We start from the raw sequence: 15,523 nt of genomic DNA, 5'->3' as shown, positions 1-15,523 counted from the left end.
GTTCACTGGTGGTTTTGGATAACAAACAGAATGGCTATATTTGTGTTGTAGAAACCAGGACTCCTGGTTCCTATCACCACCACTGTAAAGAAAAGAGTTGACAAGTTTCTCTACAATCGAACTATTTCACATCAAACTACTCTGAATGGCTTTGTTACATTTCACCCAGTGAATTCTGCAGACATTTTGAAAAATCAATGCAATTCCCCTTTAATACTTTCTTAACTCAAAACCCTACAGGTGAACAATGTAATTTTTTTTAAAACAGTACATATCACAATTAATGTTTGCCAAGTGATCTATTATATTTTCACAAGTACTTTTTGTATTTTGTGTTCCAAAAAATGAATCAGTATATATGCAAAATGAGATATCATGTAGTTAAATATGCACATGAAAATGAATTATTAAAAAAAGCCAAAAAACAACCCTTTGTGTGGTGATGAGCTGAATAGAATATTATTTATAATAGAATGTTTATTTAGTGACAGACTCTATAAAAATGATTTTCCCACAAAATATACGGTTTGTGCTGTAGTATAGAAGAAATACCCATATTTGGATAGCTAAATTCTATAGGAAATTAGCTTTTCAGTGATATATAACTTAAGCTGGTTGTACCAGGTGTTGCACAGCTGAGCCTAACTCACTAAAGTTGTTCACTTTTGGAAAATGCATTTAGATGGGAATGTACATGTTTTAACAAAACACCCTGAAATCAACACATTCTCTTGAGTTTGGCATCTTTATGATTACAGATTAAGAAAAAAATATGTTATCGATACAATTTATTAAAAAAGCTGAAAAGTGACAGGACAAAAATTGTGATTTCTTCATGTAGATTTTCCCTATAGAAGTTCCACTGCACTTCTTTAGGGAACCCAGTACTTAAGTAGTTTCTGACCAGCTACTCTTGTACTTCTCCTCAAGTTGTTTTTGGAAAGGTTCTTTAACTTGAGTCATAATTTCACAGATCTAACAATACTTTTACTTTAGCATATGCTTAGGCCACTCTAACCATCTCTGTTTATATGTAGCCTTTAAGCAAATGTTTTTGAAAATATTGTTTTTATATGTCTATATGAAGAGGTGCCACATCTAGAACCAAACACACAAGAACTGTCTAACAGGTTTTATTAGAAAACAATAAATAACTTTACAGAAACGTAAGCTATCTTGGTAACATATAAAAAGTTGTAACAAAAACAAGTAAGGCATTTTCACCTATTTCATCTAGATGTCTCAGATCTACAGTATACAGTATGTGGTGGAAGAGTAAATATCAAGAATCTGTATGACAATGTCAATATAAAGCATGAAAGCAGGAATGATGTGGCTCAAGGGATCTCTGCAACTCAGGATCACTGAAAAAAGCAGTCCACTGTAGTTCTGCTTAAAATCTGCCAGGATTTGTGTCCTAGGAGCGAAAAGTGTCATCGTCTTGATCCACGTTTTCACACTCATCTTTAAATGAGCCAGTAGAAGACCCAGCTCCCTAACATCACCCAATGGCTGGCCCAGTTCAGTTCTGACCATTTCTGAATGGTGTAACTAGCCATGTAACCCTGGAAGACAAAAGAAGAGAAGTCTTTCAGACCAAAGAGAATAACTTATTTACACAATATGTATCAATGGCTAGCAGGCTGGCTAGCTGTTTGATTATTAAGACTGAAAGAGTAGGCCAGTATGTTCAGATTCAATTTCAATAAGCAGTGCTGGATTGCACACTGCAGTGGTTCTCAATCCTGGTTCTGAACTACTACTGCCCTGCGTGCTGTAGTGTTGCCTCGTTAAGGGCTTGTTCATTAGTTCATTAGTAGGATGTGTTGGGAGCAGGTAAACTGTAAAATGTGCAGGGCAGTGGTAATCCAGGAGTGTAATGCTTTCTCATTTCAAATGGCAGAGTTAGGAAGAACAATAAGATAGAACCTTCTCATCCTCAGCATCCAGGTCAAAGAGAGAGCCCAGATATATCAGGTGAAAAATGGACAATGCGCTGAAGAACAGGTTCGTCCCGTACACCCACACAGCCTGTGAAAGGACGAAAAGACATGCAATCACTGATCATTTTCACTTGAAATAGTCCACAGGGCACAGATCAGAGGTAATCTGAGTCCAGCAGACACCTTCTCATATACACCGATTAGGCATAACATTATGACCCCCTGCTTGTTTCTATGCTCATTGTCCATTTTATCAGCTCCACTTACTATATAGGTGCACTTTGTAGTTGTACAATTACAGACTGTAGTCCATCTGTTTCTCTGCATACTTTGTTAGCCCCTTTTTAACCTGTTCTTCAGTGGTCAGGACCCCCATGGACCCTCACAGAGCAGGTACTATTTGGGTGGTGGATCATTCTCAGCACTGCAGTAACACTGACGTGGTGGTGGTGTGTTAGTGTGTGTTGTGTTGGTACAAGTGGATCAGACTCCAGCAGCACTGGGTAAAAGGGGGCTAACAAAGTATGCAGAGAAACAGATGGACTACAGTCTGTAATTGTAGAACTACAAAGTGCACCTATATAGTAAGTGGAGCTGATAAAATGGACAATGAGCATAGAAACAAGGAGGTGATCATGATGTTACGCCTGATCGGTGTAGGTAGTGGAACTTAAAATCCTCTTTTCTGCTTTTCTCCCATTAAAAAAACTACACACCAGACACAACGTCATCTTTTTAAAATTTGTTCATGTTATTTGCACAGCAAAAAAAAAAAATAAAAAATGAGCAAATGGCAGAATGTCTCCAAGTGCAAAAACACATCTTTTGCTCCCTACAAAACAGGCTAACGGTGATGTTGGGAAGACTACTTTTATTTTGGAAAAGTAAAGGTAGTGTGGAGAGCGTCATTACTTCATTCAAGAGTGCTTCCACTTCTAATTTAGCCACATATCACTCAGATGTCTGTAACACTGTTTGAGCCACATATGAGATGCTTTTGGAGATGCTAGCACTACACATGACAAAGACTTCTGTCAAAAGTTTCTAGTTGCTGGGACACAGCCGTTCCATCATTTGGGCTGTCGACATGCCAACACTGATTGGTTGAGTGAGTTCATGTTGTCGGTGAAAATTTCCGGAGAGAGAATAAAATTATGCTGAATTTCTCCGTCTGAAAGATCACGTTTGGTGTGCAAGATATCATCAGTTATCCACGCTTGAATTAATCTACTGTCGTCTAAATAAATCACACAAATTAATCATGTTCTGGCTTAAGGCTATCAAAACACAGGCCTACCTTTTTGTTCTGATGCTGGCAGTCACTTGGACAGTGTTTAGATAGGATGCAGGCATTGAAGATGGTGGCCAGTCTTTTTCTAAGAACTGGAGGAGGGACACACAAAGCAGTCAGGCTAATTTATTAGCAGTAGTGTTGCACAACATAATAAATGTTAAATTTTTATCATTTCAGTACTACAACATGGTAAACAACTTAATGCTTCCAATACTCATCTAATTAAATAAGGTTAATGCTTTACTAACATTCTGCTTACAGACAAATCAACTTGCACAAGCAAATTTTTACTCAGACTACAAACACCCTCATTAGCATACAGGCGAAGAGTTTTATTCAAGAAAAAACATGATCTTATGCTCCTAAAAACAACCAACATAAAGTATTCCATTTTGTGTTTGTTTTAAAGACAGTGTGATGAATGTTCAGCTATGCTGTAGGTTCTCATCTTACTATATTTCAATAACCAAATATTTTTGGAGTAACATTACATCATCTATGATTTCATTCAGTGACATTCATATCATTTTACAAGAGGTAAATGTCACGTGGAGTTATATGCAACAATTTGGGGCCCCTAGACAAATTACGTTTTGTTGTTTTTACCTAGAAAAGCAACATATCCAATACAGAGAACACACTTCTGCACATTTTAATGAACAATTACTGTTTATTTAACATATTGGAAATAAGTTAGAACACAAAATGTGGTTTGGCATATTTTTATTTTATGTTTTAAAATCTGCTAAAAAATGTCATATTTAAGTGTGTTTCCTGTAGAGGATGTGTTGACTTATTTTCACTCAGAAAATAAACAAAATGTAATTTGACAACAGCTGTGAATGTTCACTGTGCTAAAATGTACTCTCACATGATTTTGTTCGTATCACGTATCATGATGCGAGTTGGCTGGCATATCTATGCATGAGGAATTTGCTAATTGGCTCTACTGACAATACATAACCGTGTATTTGGGCTTATTTTAATCATCAGGTAAATTATTATGGGCTATTTCATTGCTATACTGTATGTTGGGGGTGTTTTACCATGCTCCACGTATGTGACGAATCCCAGAGACAACAGCACTGCTCCCAGGTGGAAGCTGAGACCCTGCAGAGCAGTAGAGTGGGTTTATGTTTGAGGTCTGATTTCTCACAGATCTAGACATGTTTAGAGAACTGCTGTATTTCCGAAGTTTCCAAATCACAACATTCACCACTAGGTGTCTCTAGATGCACAGCTATGATGTCTAGCAGAAACTACTCAGGCAACAGAAGTCACGACTCAGGATTCTTCTCTTTCACTATCATGTTGGTTCCTCCTTTAAAAGAAAACAGCCTTGAAGCAACTAGCTACACACCACAAGGCCACATCTTGCAACTGCTTTCCCTTTTACCTGTCAAGACTTCTATAACATCCAGGGTGCCATGAAACAGGATGTGTACTAAATCGAATAACACAAAATGATGCAAAGCATACATTGTTTTAGATAGCTGTGTTTATATATATGACAACAATGCAAATTAACAAAGTGATCACTGAACCCATACTCACATGAAGCAGAGCGCTGGCTGTGTAGGTCACCAAGATTGCAGGAAATGTACCAAGTTTGAGAGCACTCTTGAAGACATCTGTGCAAATTGACATGAAGTGTACTGACATGAAAATTCTGTTTCCAAAGCTTAGTATGTGTCCACAGTTGAGTCCACAGCTGAGGACTATTGCTCTGCCGAACATGTAAATTAACCAGAGGATGCAGCTTTTTGTAGACAGTAATATATCAAAAGTAAGAGCATGTATTTAAAGTCAACCTGAAATTAAATAAACGTCATTGTACAGAAGGAAAATACAGTATGATTTCCAATTCACACTGACTTCAAACACTTACATTTGTTCAGCCAGCGAGACATTGGCAGGTTCCAAGAGGTGACCACCTCCACCATTGATCTGGGCAATTCAATATTGAGCGGCTTTGCAACTGTTATATCCCTACAAACAGGTAAAATAACAGGATGGAATTTTTCTGTAACATACATGCATCTATATATCTAATTATTAGATCACAGAACAATAGCTTACTGTAGGGCTGCCCCAGTGTGCTGAAAATATAATACAGACTCATACTGCACTTGTTAACATTAACTGTAATTAACAAATACCAGCCAGCTCAACACATGGCCAAGCAAATATAGAATGCCTGTTATTTGTAAAGCTATGCACAGAACACAAGAGAAAAATCTTCTGTTACAGCATTTGCTGCAGTGTGTTGTTTACGATACAGCGGGTGTACTGCTTAATGGAATGTATTAAATGCAGCTAATTACTGAGGTAATTAGCCGTATTCCGTAGAGGTGTGTTTGTGGGAGAAAGGCGAGAGAGAGAAATTATTTTCACTGACCATTTGAGGTGGTCTTTGTGCTCAGAAAATCCAGCCCCAGCCATAACAATGGTTGTTTCGCTCAGATAGCTAACAAAGTAGTTACTGAAGTGAAAAGACACTGCGGTCTCATATGCATGAAGCCACCTGAAAATAAACAGCAGATGACACAATTTTTTAAAAATACATATTAAACATTGACCTTTTCTTCTGGCATTGCCGTATACTTTCACAGAAATATGTGATCTGACCTGCGAGGAAGCCCATCTCCATAGATGGGAATGAAGTAAGGGAAGAGATAAGGAGCGATGCAGGTGGAAATGACCAGGCAAACCTGACTCTTCACAAAACTCAAGGCAACCTTGCCAAACCAAGCAACACTCTGCAGTGAAAAAGTGGATTGCTCATAATCTGCTCATAAAGTGGATTCACTTTTTACAATGTTTACAGGGCTGCAAAAATGCAATATAATGAAAATCAACCTTGGAATTCTGTATTTGATTATATTCAATTATAACCATTTTAATAAGGTATGTACACATTTATTTATTAATATCATAAATGGTCTATATAAACCCATGTAAATGTCTCCAGTCACATTCTTACACTCAGTATATTTTCAAAATAATCTAAATTGTGCCAAATTAATCAGATTGAATTATGGTGAAATTTGACACTTCAGCACTGAATAATTAAGAGTAACAATCAAAGTGGTCTCTAACTCTGGCCATTAAGTGCAGGTTATTCATTTTGCAGCTTCAGGAAAGAACAATCATATTTAACAGAAAATTATACAAAAGCCTCACTAACTAAATATGATATCAAAAATTTCAGTATTTAGTGTGCCCACACTTAGCCTTTATTACAGCTTCCATTCGTTTTAGGTTTCTTTCAGTTTTTCAAAGAAATCTGCAGGGATTTTTTCCAAACCTCTACAGTTCAGTCTTAGAAGTTGGTTGCATTTTCTGTTTTTCATGATTAAAGTAATCCCAATTACAAATGTATCCCTTCAGATCCATTGAGTTGTCTTCTCACAGTGTAAGGATGTTAGGTGTTGCGGGTTAGGTGCCTTGCTCAAGGGCACTTCAGTCATGTACCGGCAGCTTAGGGAATCGACCCGGTGACCTTCCAGTCACAAGGCTGGTAACCTCCAGCCCATGACTGCTCCCCAGATCTAAAGAGTAAAGCTTCATTTTCTCCTGTCTGTCAAAGATTTAGTGATGGGGACAGTTTTGGTGGTCTACCAGATCTTGAACCGTTGTCAGGAGTCTCGTTTTCCCTCATTTTTTAACCAGTTTCTTCCACCTACTTTTCTTTGACTTTCCCCTTCCTTATGCTAGTTTATTATTTTATATCTTATCTCCTCATAAATATCTCCTTTAGCTATTTTAGATGAAACATGAGAGACAAATTTGCAAGGCAACTAAAGTATGGTAGTTGCTTGTGTGAATGTTAAAGCCTGTTTACTCCTTGCATTGGTGTATATACCTTGTGTTTCATGTCCGGCTCGTATCTGGATATACTTTGGCTGGATTCTATTTTTACTAAAATGCATCCCCAGTGACCAGATGAGATCCCATTTTACCCATGTAAAAAGCATGTCAACACACATGTTGTTTTCGTTTTACTTTCGTTTACTCTTTTCGGTGTTACACAAGTGGACAAGCTTGGCCTGGACGCTTTCATCAGCCTGGAGTACATAAGGGTTCCCAGTTTGGGGCTTCCTTCTTAGGCCCTGTTTACAATTTGCATTAACATGTAATTTTGGTGATCAGATCACGTTTGGATTTCACTTAAACACATGAAAAGCCAGGTGTAAACATTGTAATGCATTGTGAGCAGATTAGGATTGGACCACTCAAACCACAGTCAGAGGTGGTCAGAGATGGATCTTGACCACATTTAACACAACGTACGTTTTTGTTATCACTATAAAATTACGTGAGTGCTGACTAGCAGGTGAGAGAATAAACAAGGAAATGAAAGATGGAGGATACATAAAGGCTGGAGTCATCCTCACACCAGGAGCCTTTTTGCACTGTGGGCCGATGAAAGTGTCCAAGCTAAGCTTTTCCACTCATTTTGTAAAGGAGAAAAAGGCGAACAAAAGTAAAACAGAAACAATCAGCCCTTATCTGGTCAAGCTCGATGGGCGTTTTAGTGAAAAATGTAAATGGAATCTGGCCGAATTTTATCCAGATACGATCCGGAAGTGAAACACAGGTTAATATGAGGCGAAACTGGTTGGTTTTCAGATTGGAAGGATAGAAGAGTTAAAGTGGCAGTGGAGTGCACAAAAGTAAAGGGTGGATTAATTAAATATTTAGTGTTTCCTGCCTTTTTTCCCCTTCACACTGAGTAACTTACTGGTCTAGAATCTTGTACAAAATGGTGGTCTCTGATTTTTGCACAGTATTGTACATCTATAGTAATTAAATAATTTTTTTAAAATAGAACACTTTCGTGAATTAATTCGAACTTACCATTTTGCGGCCATCCAAAGCATCTCTGTAGTTAGTGAAGCTAATCCATGGGCCAAAGATGACCGTTCCCACAAAGCAGACGTAGCTCAGAAACTCCAGCATCGTAGGAAAGGAGGACACAGCCCCTCGGTCGAGGTCAAAGGCCAGAGAGATGGCCTTCATGGCCACCACCATCTGCGAGCCTGGACACACAACATAGAGGGCTAATGTCTAAATAACAAAATGGTATTACAGAACACTAGTTTATTCATACTGGGGAAAAAAGAGAACATTTAATGAAAAGTAGAGTTTATTAGGACATTTTTTTTGTGGCTGGGCAAGTGTGAGCAAATTTATCTGCACAATCTTGTCAAACACATTGTGTTGTTGCTCTTTATGCTTTTGTAAACAGACTAATATGTGTAGTATGATGCAATTACATCTATTAATTAGGCGTACATCATCTCTTTTTCTGGTAACATAACACCCATACTCTCCTCAGGGACCATCCATCCATACTACATGGCCAAAAGTATGTGAACACGCTTTCTAATTAATGGCTTTGCAATCTCCACATACAAACACTGACAGTAGAATGGGTGGCACTGAAGAGCTCAGTGACATTGAAAGTGCCCCCCCTCATAGTATGCCACGTTAACAAGTCAGTTCTTCAGATTTCTCCCCTGCTAGAGCTGCCCCAGTCAACTGTAAGTTCTGTTACTGAAAAGTGCAAACATCAAGTCCAACACTTAGGAAGCAACTGCAGTCTCTGGAAGCAAAGTTGGAATGCAAACTTTTTGTCAGGAGCTTCATGGAATGGGTTTCTATGAGAGAGCAAATGTACACATTGTACACAGCAACTGTAATGTTAAGTGTCTGCTAAAATGGTGTAAAGCTCACCACCATTGAACTCTGGAGCAGTAGAAACACTTTCTGCAGTGAAGAATCACGCTTCAACATCTAGCAGTCACACGAATCTTGGTTCGGTGGATGAGGAGAATCTTACCCGCCCGAATGCACAGTGCCAACTGTCAAGTTAAGTGGAGGAGAACTAATGGAGGTACTTTTCATGGTTTGGGATGGAGCCCTTAGTTCCAGTAAACAGAGATCTCAACACTACAGCATACAATCATATTCTAGACAATTATGTGCTTCCAACATCCAACTGGCAACATGACTATGACTCCATGCACAAAGCAAAGTCTATAAAGAAATAAGTTGCTGACTTTGGTGTGGAGGAACTCAACCTGCCAGCACAGAGCCCTGAGCTCAACCCCAACACCTGAGATGAACTCAAATGTCGCTCAACATCAGTAATGCTCTTGTGGCTAAACAGAAGAGAAATTCTGCAGCCACATTTAAAATCTAGTGGAAAGCCTTCCAAGAAAAGTAGAGGCTGTTACAGCAGCACAGTGAGGACCAACTCTAATGCTCATGAATCTGGACATGATACATGAATCTGGACCACATACTTTTGGCCATGTAGTGTATCTGACTATCTACCCATGCAAGTATTACTTACCCCTCATCTTATGCCAAGTCTCTGGATCTATTATGTGCAGCTCGCTATGAAGAACAAAAAAGTTGCCCATCATTCAACAAAACTCATGATAAGCAGTGGAACATTTTAGTGCTTTGTGATAAATCATCATGAATTCACAAAGGAAATGTCATCCTTTCACAGCTTTCTAAATAAAGCACAAAGCTCTTTTCGAGTCAGAATTGAGAGAACAGATCTATTGTCTATCAGGTTCTCACCCCAGGAGCATGTAGATGAGGATAGCGAGCGAAAGAAAAACCCCTCGGCTGCTGGACTTTCGGCAGAGGAAGAGGATGAGGAAGCAGAGGAGGCTGAGTATGATCACCCATACCATGTGCAGCTCAAAGAACACATACAGCACATACAGGCCTCCTGTTAATGAACTCAGCTGCTTCACATGAACTGGAATACCTGGCAGTTAGAAGAAATACAGTTAGTTTACCTTAGCAGTATGAGCACAGACACATATGAAATAATTAGAGACCATTAGGCTGTTGTCATCACAACACTACATACAGTTATATGCATAGGTTGAACACTCCTGGTCAAATTACATGTTTTGTTGACTTTCTAAGTTAAAAGGTTAACACATCTTCTACATAGAACAAACTTAAAATATGGCATGTGGCCATATTTTCTGCAAAAGTTAGTACACAGTCGCTATTTATTGGCTGAGTTTAAAATATCGGGGGGGAAACTTTTCCACAGGCCACAATTTATTTTTTCCTTTTCCAATACTTTACATTCAGCAAATAAATAGTAATTGTGCATTTAAATATGAAGAAGTGTGTTCTCGCTAGAGGATGTGTTAACTTAGAACATCAACAAACGACGTCATTTGACCAGGGGCTCCCACACTTTTGCATATAACTGTATGTACTGTAAGCTAAGATGCATCAATATTACACTACAGTGTAAATAGCCACTTCAGTGCCATTTGTGTATTAATCATATTATTAAAAATTACTCTAAATCAAAATAACTGCTATGAATTGAATTCTGGTGACATCTGAGCCTTTATGACACAATTGTTTCGCTGTAAGGTCAGAAATTTGCAGCCCTAATATTCATCAGTCTAATAAAGCAGTGATTTTTAGGATTAGGCATCACTTTTTTCATATCGAGCAACAAGGCCTGCTGACAAAATCTCACCCAGTCTGCAGACGATCCGGCACAGCAAGCAGACCAGCAGTAGCTGCCACACCTGCTCCAGGCCCTGCTGCGCTGTGGGTAAAATGCAGCCCTCTGCCAAATACTGCAAAAACTCTTGCCGCCCAAAGGACTCCATGGCAACCTGAACAGAATGTTGTTAGCAGAGGTGGCAAGTAATACACTACATTCATTCTGTTACATGTACTTTACAAACATTTGGATGAATCTGTACTTTTCTGAGTATTTTCAATTAATAATTTTGCTGACACTCAAGCATATTTATGGTTATATGATGTTTTTTACTCAGTCATTTAAATCATTCACATTTAGTTCCTAATTACCTTCCTGCATTTAAAGGGCCCCATCCTACATTTTCCTCTCCTTTGATTTTTCCCCTAACATTTGTGTGCATGTATAAAAAACAGCCAGCATTTATTTGTACGTGACCATTTTCCAAATTCTCTCTGTGTTTTAGAATTTTTGTTACTGTGTCTTTAACACTAATATATGCCAGTAGCTCCTTCTCTTATTGGCTGCTCTATGTCATCCCTCATTCAAAAAGCAGCCTTGGCTGAAACACTCCTTATAACTTCAGCATGAAGTAGTTGCAGGTAAACTGCTGTAGAGCGAATATACGGATGTATTTAAATGAGTTGGTTTTAGTGACGTCACAAAATCAATTCAAAATAGGCTGTTTTTGCAGATTAATTTCCAATAATGGACTGGGAACGGCGGAATTTGACACTTTAACCATGCTTACTTACAGCATTAAACTTTTTTTAAGGACAAAAAGCAAGGAAATTTTGTTTTTTCCATAATACGGGCCCTTTAATTTCATACTCCTATTCGAGTTGTTCTCGGTAGCTACTATTATTTCATCAAGTACTTTTACTTCAGTGAGGTTTTAGGCTGCTGTACTCACCTCTGGCTGTTAGCCACACACAGGACCTATAAGACACAGTGGAAGAGATTAGCCTTCAGTGTGTTCTGAGTTCTGGCATGACTGACCAGAGACAAGAAACGTCGACATACCTCATTACGCCAGGTTAAGAATACAGCTTTACATTTCTCTGTTTGATGATTTTGGGTCACACAAATATCCTGAGGTTTGTGTCTGAAGCGCTGGTTCTCACCGTCAGCCTGAACGGCTTAAACGTGCTACTACGTGCTTAAATTCCTCCACTAATGTAATCTTCTCTACACATCACTGAGGGAATTTAGGAAACAGGCTTTCTTTCTCTGGCGCGTTTAAATAAGTTGGCTAATCTATAACTGTGTATGAGCAGCTGTTTCTGTAAATGCTGGACTAGTCAGGTTTGGCTTTGTATCCAGCTCAGTCACAGGAATCACAGGAATGCCTTCACTACTACCTGAAACTTTTCTTTCAGTCTGCAGTGGAAAGGTTAGCGACCCACTATCAAGCTAATGGAGCAGTGGAGCATTTATGATATCCGCTAACGCTCTTCCAGTCCGGTAAGTGAGTGTAAGTGTTATTAAAGGCATAAATCGCAGATAAATAAAGCAGATTTCTCTCTCTCTGTGTGTGTGTGTGTGTGTGTGGGACCGCATTGATTTCAGGCTCTTACCACACTGCTGTGCTAGGATGTCCGACCCGGAAACGAAGTACGACAAAAAGTCAGGACTCCGATAAATCATCCAGCTCGTACAGAGATCCTCTCCATGCCGCTGTTACAGCTGTAAACATCTGCTTGACTGGGAGAGCTAACAGAAAAGTAACAGATGAAATGGAGCATGCCGAACTTCAACCAACCTTGATTCAGGCGGCGCGTCGGCTGCAGTACCGCGAGCAGTCAGTAGGGGCCGCTTTAGCTCTCAGTTAAATTGTTTGCATTTCCTCCGGTAAAAAGGAAAAAAAGACAACTGTAACCATCGCCGCGTCTGTAGATCATTCCTTCTCGCATCCTACAGCAGTGCAGCAGCTCTCTGGAGCGAGATTTTCATGTTTGAAAACTAGGAATAGCCCCTCTGATGATGTATGTTGAAGGTGGGAGGAACTTTTGAAAAACTACAGCTGCTCTGGGGGGAATTTTTTTTGTTACTGGTGAATGTAGCAGCCAGATGCCAGATAACGTTACTGCTAAGAAGCAGAATATCTTACTGCAGCGGTAACTGCCTTCAAATCATTGTTACAGTGGAAAGAACTGAGTATTCAAATGACAGAAATGACTCGGCAGACGAGGCCAGCAAGATGTGCCAAAGTTAATAGGGTAGTTGGGTAGGGCAACAATCACTTTCAAACTATGCCAAAAACTGAAAAACAACAAAAATGGAGATATGAGGTTTTGTTCCGACAGCACTGATACGCTATTTATATATTTGCCGCACAAAATCCTTCTGTTCTGGTCTTATTGGATCTTAGTGCAACGTTTGATATCACAAGATTCAAATTCACCACCTTGAATACTGGCAGACCACTCGGGCACAGTTTTAGAATGGTTTAAATCATATTTGGATAATAGGCAGTTTATGGTTTCACTGGGAAATCATTTATCAAGAAAGTTTGGCATTTCCTGTGGAGTCCCACAGGGTTCAGTTTCAGGGCCTTTGCTTTTCTCTTTGTACATGTTACCTCTAGGTGATGTCATTAGAAAACAGTACAAATTTTCATATGCTGATGACATGCAATTATTCATTTCCATGCCTTCTGACAATCCAGACCCAGTTGACAGGCTTACCAGCTCTGTGTCAGATGTTCCTCAGTGGATGTTGCAAAATGTTCTACAACTAATCATGAAAAAGCTGAAATACTGATCTTTGGTGCTAAAACTCAGAAAATGCTGCTTAATAAGAGGCTTGATTGTGTTAGTTATTATGCTTCTAAACTGTGGGACTCAATTTCACCTTTTATTAGACAGTCAAGCTCAGTGTTCACCTTTAAGAAACATTTAAAAACGTATCTCCTTAAACTTGGTGTTTAATTAAAACTCTACATCTGTTGATATTTATCTTTTAATTCGATCTGTGTCATTTTCTTATATGATTTTGAATTACTCATAATTTCTTGTATTACTGTTAATCTTTATCACCTGTCTGTAAAATACTTTGACCTGCTACCGGCATGATAAGTGCTATAACAATAAAGATTATGATTATTATTATTGTCATTTATAGAACTGTGTTAGTGCATATTGATAATTGCATGGTGTTTTTGGTGTGGAAAGCTTGTTGATAGCCGTGGAAAGCGTTGTACTTCTCCCAGAGGAATAATGTGAAGCAGAGGAAAGTGGCATACCAATGTGGGATACTGTGACACTTGTTTCCATGGTAATTGTTCATATGACACTGCAAGATCTGTCTATATATAGTCACTCTGTACAGGCTGCTGTGTCGCTGGAAGTTTCATTACCTTCAGGAAAAAACACATAAAAACAAAAACCCCGAATGCATATATGACTTTCCAGTGAATAAATGGTGATTCTGGGTTTATACAGCTATGCAAGACTAATAGCATAAGAAATTCCCTTATGGAACTAAACGTGCAGTATTAATGAAAGCGTGGGCTGCTAAATATGATGGATATGGTGCACTGGTGTTTGCAATCACAGCTTAAAGAGGAATTTCACAGATTTTTCAAAATAATTAAATTAATAATTAAATTGTTGAGATGGCTGGATATTTTGATGGTTTTTCAGAGTGGTTTAGGATAAAATGGTACACTTACAGTCTCTGCACCCCCACCCAAACTATTGCTCTACTAGGGTGGAAAACACGAGTTATTATACTTTGTTACTATACTTAAGTATTATTTTGGAAAATTTGTACCTTACTCGAGAAACACATACTTTTTGCTCCTTACAGTTTTCATTAAGACCTTCAAAGTACTCCCCAAAGGAAAACTGTATTGCTTAAATGTTGCTCTTTGATTGCTCCGGAGACTTAATGGTGATTCTTCTAAAATTCCTTAGGAGAAAAAGCATTAGACAAAAAGGACACATGAGATGCAGGAGAGATGAGAGAGTACAGTTGTAGATAAACATGAGCATTATTATCTTGGCACTGTGTGTAACTTTATTGAGATCTCTGCTAAAATTCAAGAGGAGGTGTGAGATTATTGGGGTCTTTTTCTCAGGAGAAATATCTGAGCAGCAGGAGACTTAAGTCTCATTTGATTTTATTTTCTTGTGGGACATTGCAAATCTCAAAGAACCAGGTAATTTTCATCTCTCCTGCCAGTCAGTCTAGGTTTCACACATTTCTTTTTTTATTAAACACCCAATCAAGTTAACATAGCAGTCTAAAATGAATCTGCTGACAACTGTGCTAATTCATTTTGCGCTTTTGCCTAGTAGTCACCACAGCAGACTCGTGGCCCAGCGCTGGACAGAGATTAAATGATATCAATGTCCATAAATTAGGGTCCATTTATGGACTGTATGGCCTGGGGAGTGAAATATACATTTAGAAACCTTTAACAATGTTACCTGCTACATCAGGCTGTTTTATTTCGAAAAAGGATGAGGAAAGGATGATTCAGTTTTTTCATGATATGGGTCCTTTAACAAGCTGGGACACATATGTTAGTCATCAGGAGGTGTTCAGTGCGGAGGCTGCAGTGGCGTTAGATGCTAGCACGGTGTCACTGTTGCCTTGCAGAGGCAGTGGCTGAGAAGCCTGGGCTGAGTTATTGTCTGGCCTAAATCATTACTCTCAGCTCTTGCTGTTTATACACCTGGGGCTTTGAATTGAGGCACGGTCCCAGCAGCGCTAAACCTGCTCCCTCCCCCACGGTGACCC

The 15,523-nt window shown here is 38.9% G+C and overlaps 1 protein-coding gene across 3 annotated transcripts; it reads right to left on the bottom strand.

The window, feature by feature from the left end:
• Positions 1-1,117: 1,117 nt before the first annotated feature.
• Positions 1,118-12,561, bottom strand: porcnl (porcupine O-acyltransferase like). 3 transcript variants are annotated; one of them, XM_036578342.1, is made up of 14 exons: positions 12,355-12,561; positions 11,691-11,716; positions 10,769-10,910; positions 9,835-10,027; positions 9,599-9,642; positions 8,098-8,279; positions 5,866-5,996; positions 5,636-5,761; positions 5,126-5,226; positions 4,792-4,868; positions 4,284-4,347; positions 3,241-3,326; positions 1,930-2,031; positions 1,118-1,565 (listed from the first exon to the last, which is right to left on the bottom strand). In XM_036578342.1, exons 3-14 carry the CDS (start codon positions 10,902-10,904, stop codon positions 1,467-1,469), a joined length of 1,341 nt encoding a protein of 446 aa, XP_036434235.1. In that variant the 5' UTR covers positions 10,905-10,910; positions 11,691-11,716; positions 12,355-12,561; the 3' UTR covers positions 1,118-1,466. The 3 variants fall into 3 exon arrangements, with proteins under 3 accessions (XP_036434235.1, XP_036434236.1, XP_036434237.1); XM_036578343.1 differs by lacking the exon at positions 12,355-12,561 and adding an exon at positions 11,801-12,348; XM_036578344.1 differs by lacking the exon at positions 11,691-11,716.
• Between the last annotated feature and the right edge of the window lie 2,962 nt (positions 12,562-15,523).

The sequence above is a fragment of the Colossoma macropomum genome, unplaced genomic scaffold (genome assembly GCF_904425465.1).
Source record: "Colossoma macropomum unplaced genomic scaffold, Colossoma_macropomum, whole genome shotgun sequence".
NCBI lineage: Eukaryota > Metazoa > Chordata > Actinopteri > Characiformes > Serrasalmidae > Colossoma > Colossoma macropomum.
The sequence above is the reverse complement of the archived record's forward strand: the minus strand, read 5'-3'. Positions and strand labels throughout refer to the sequence as shown.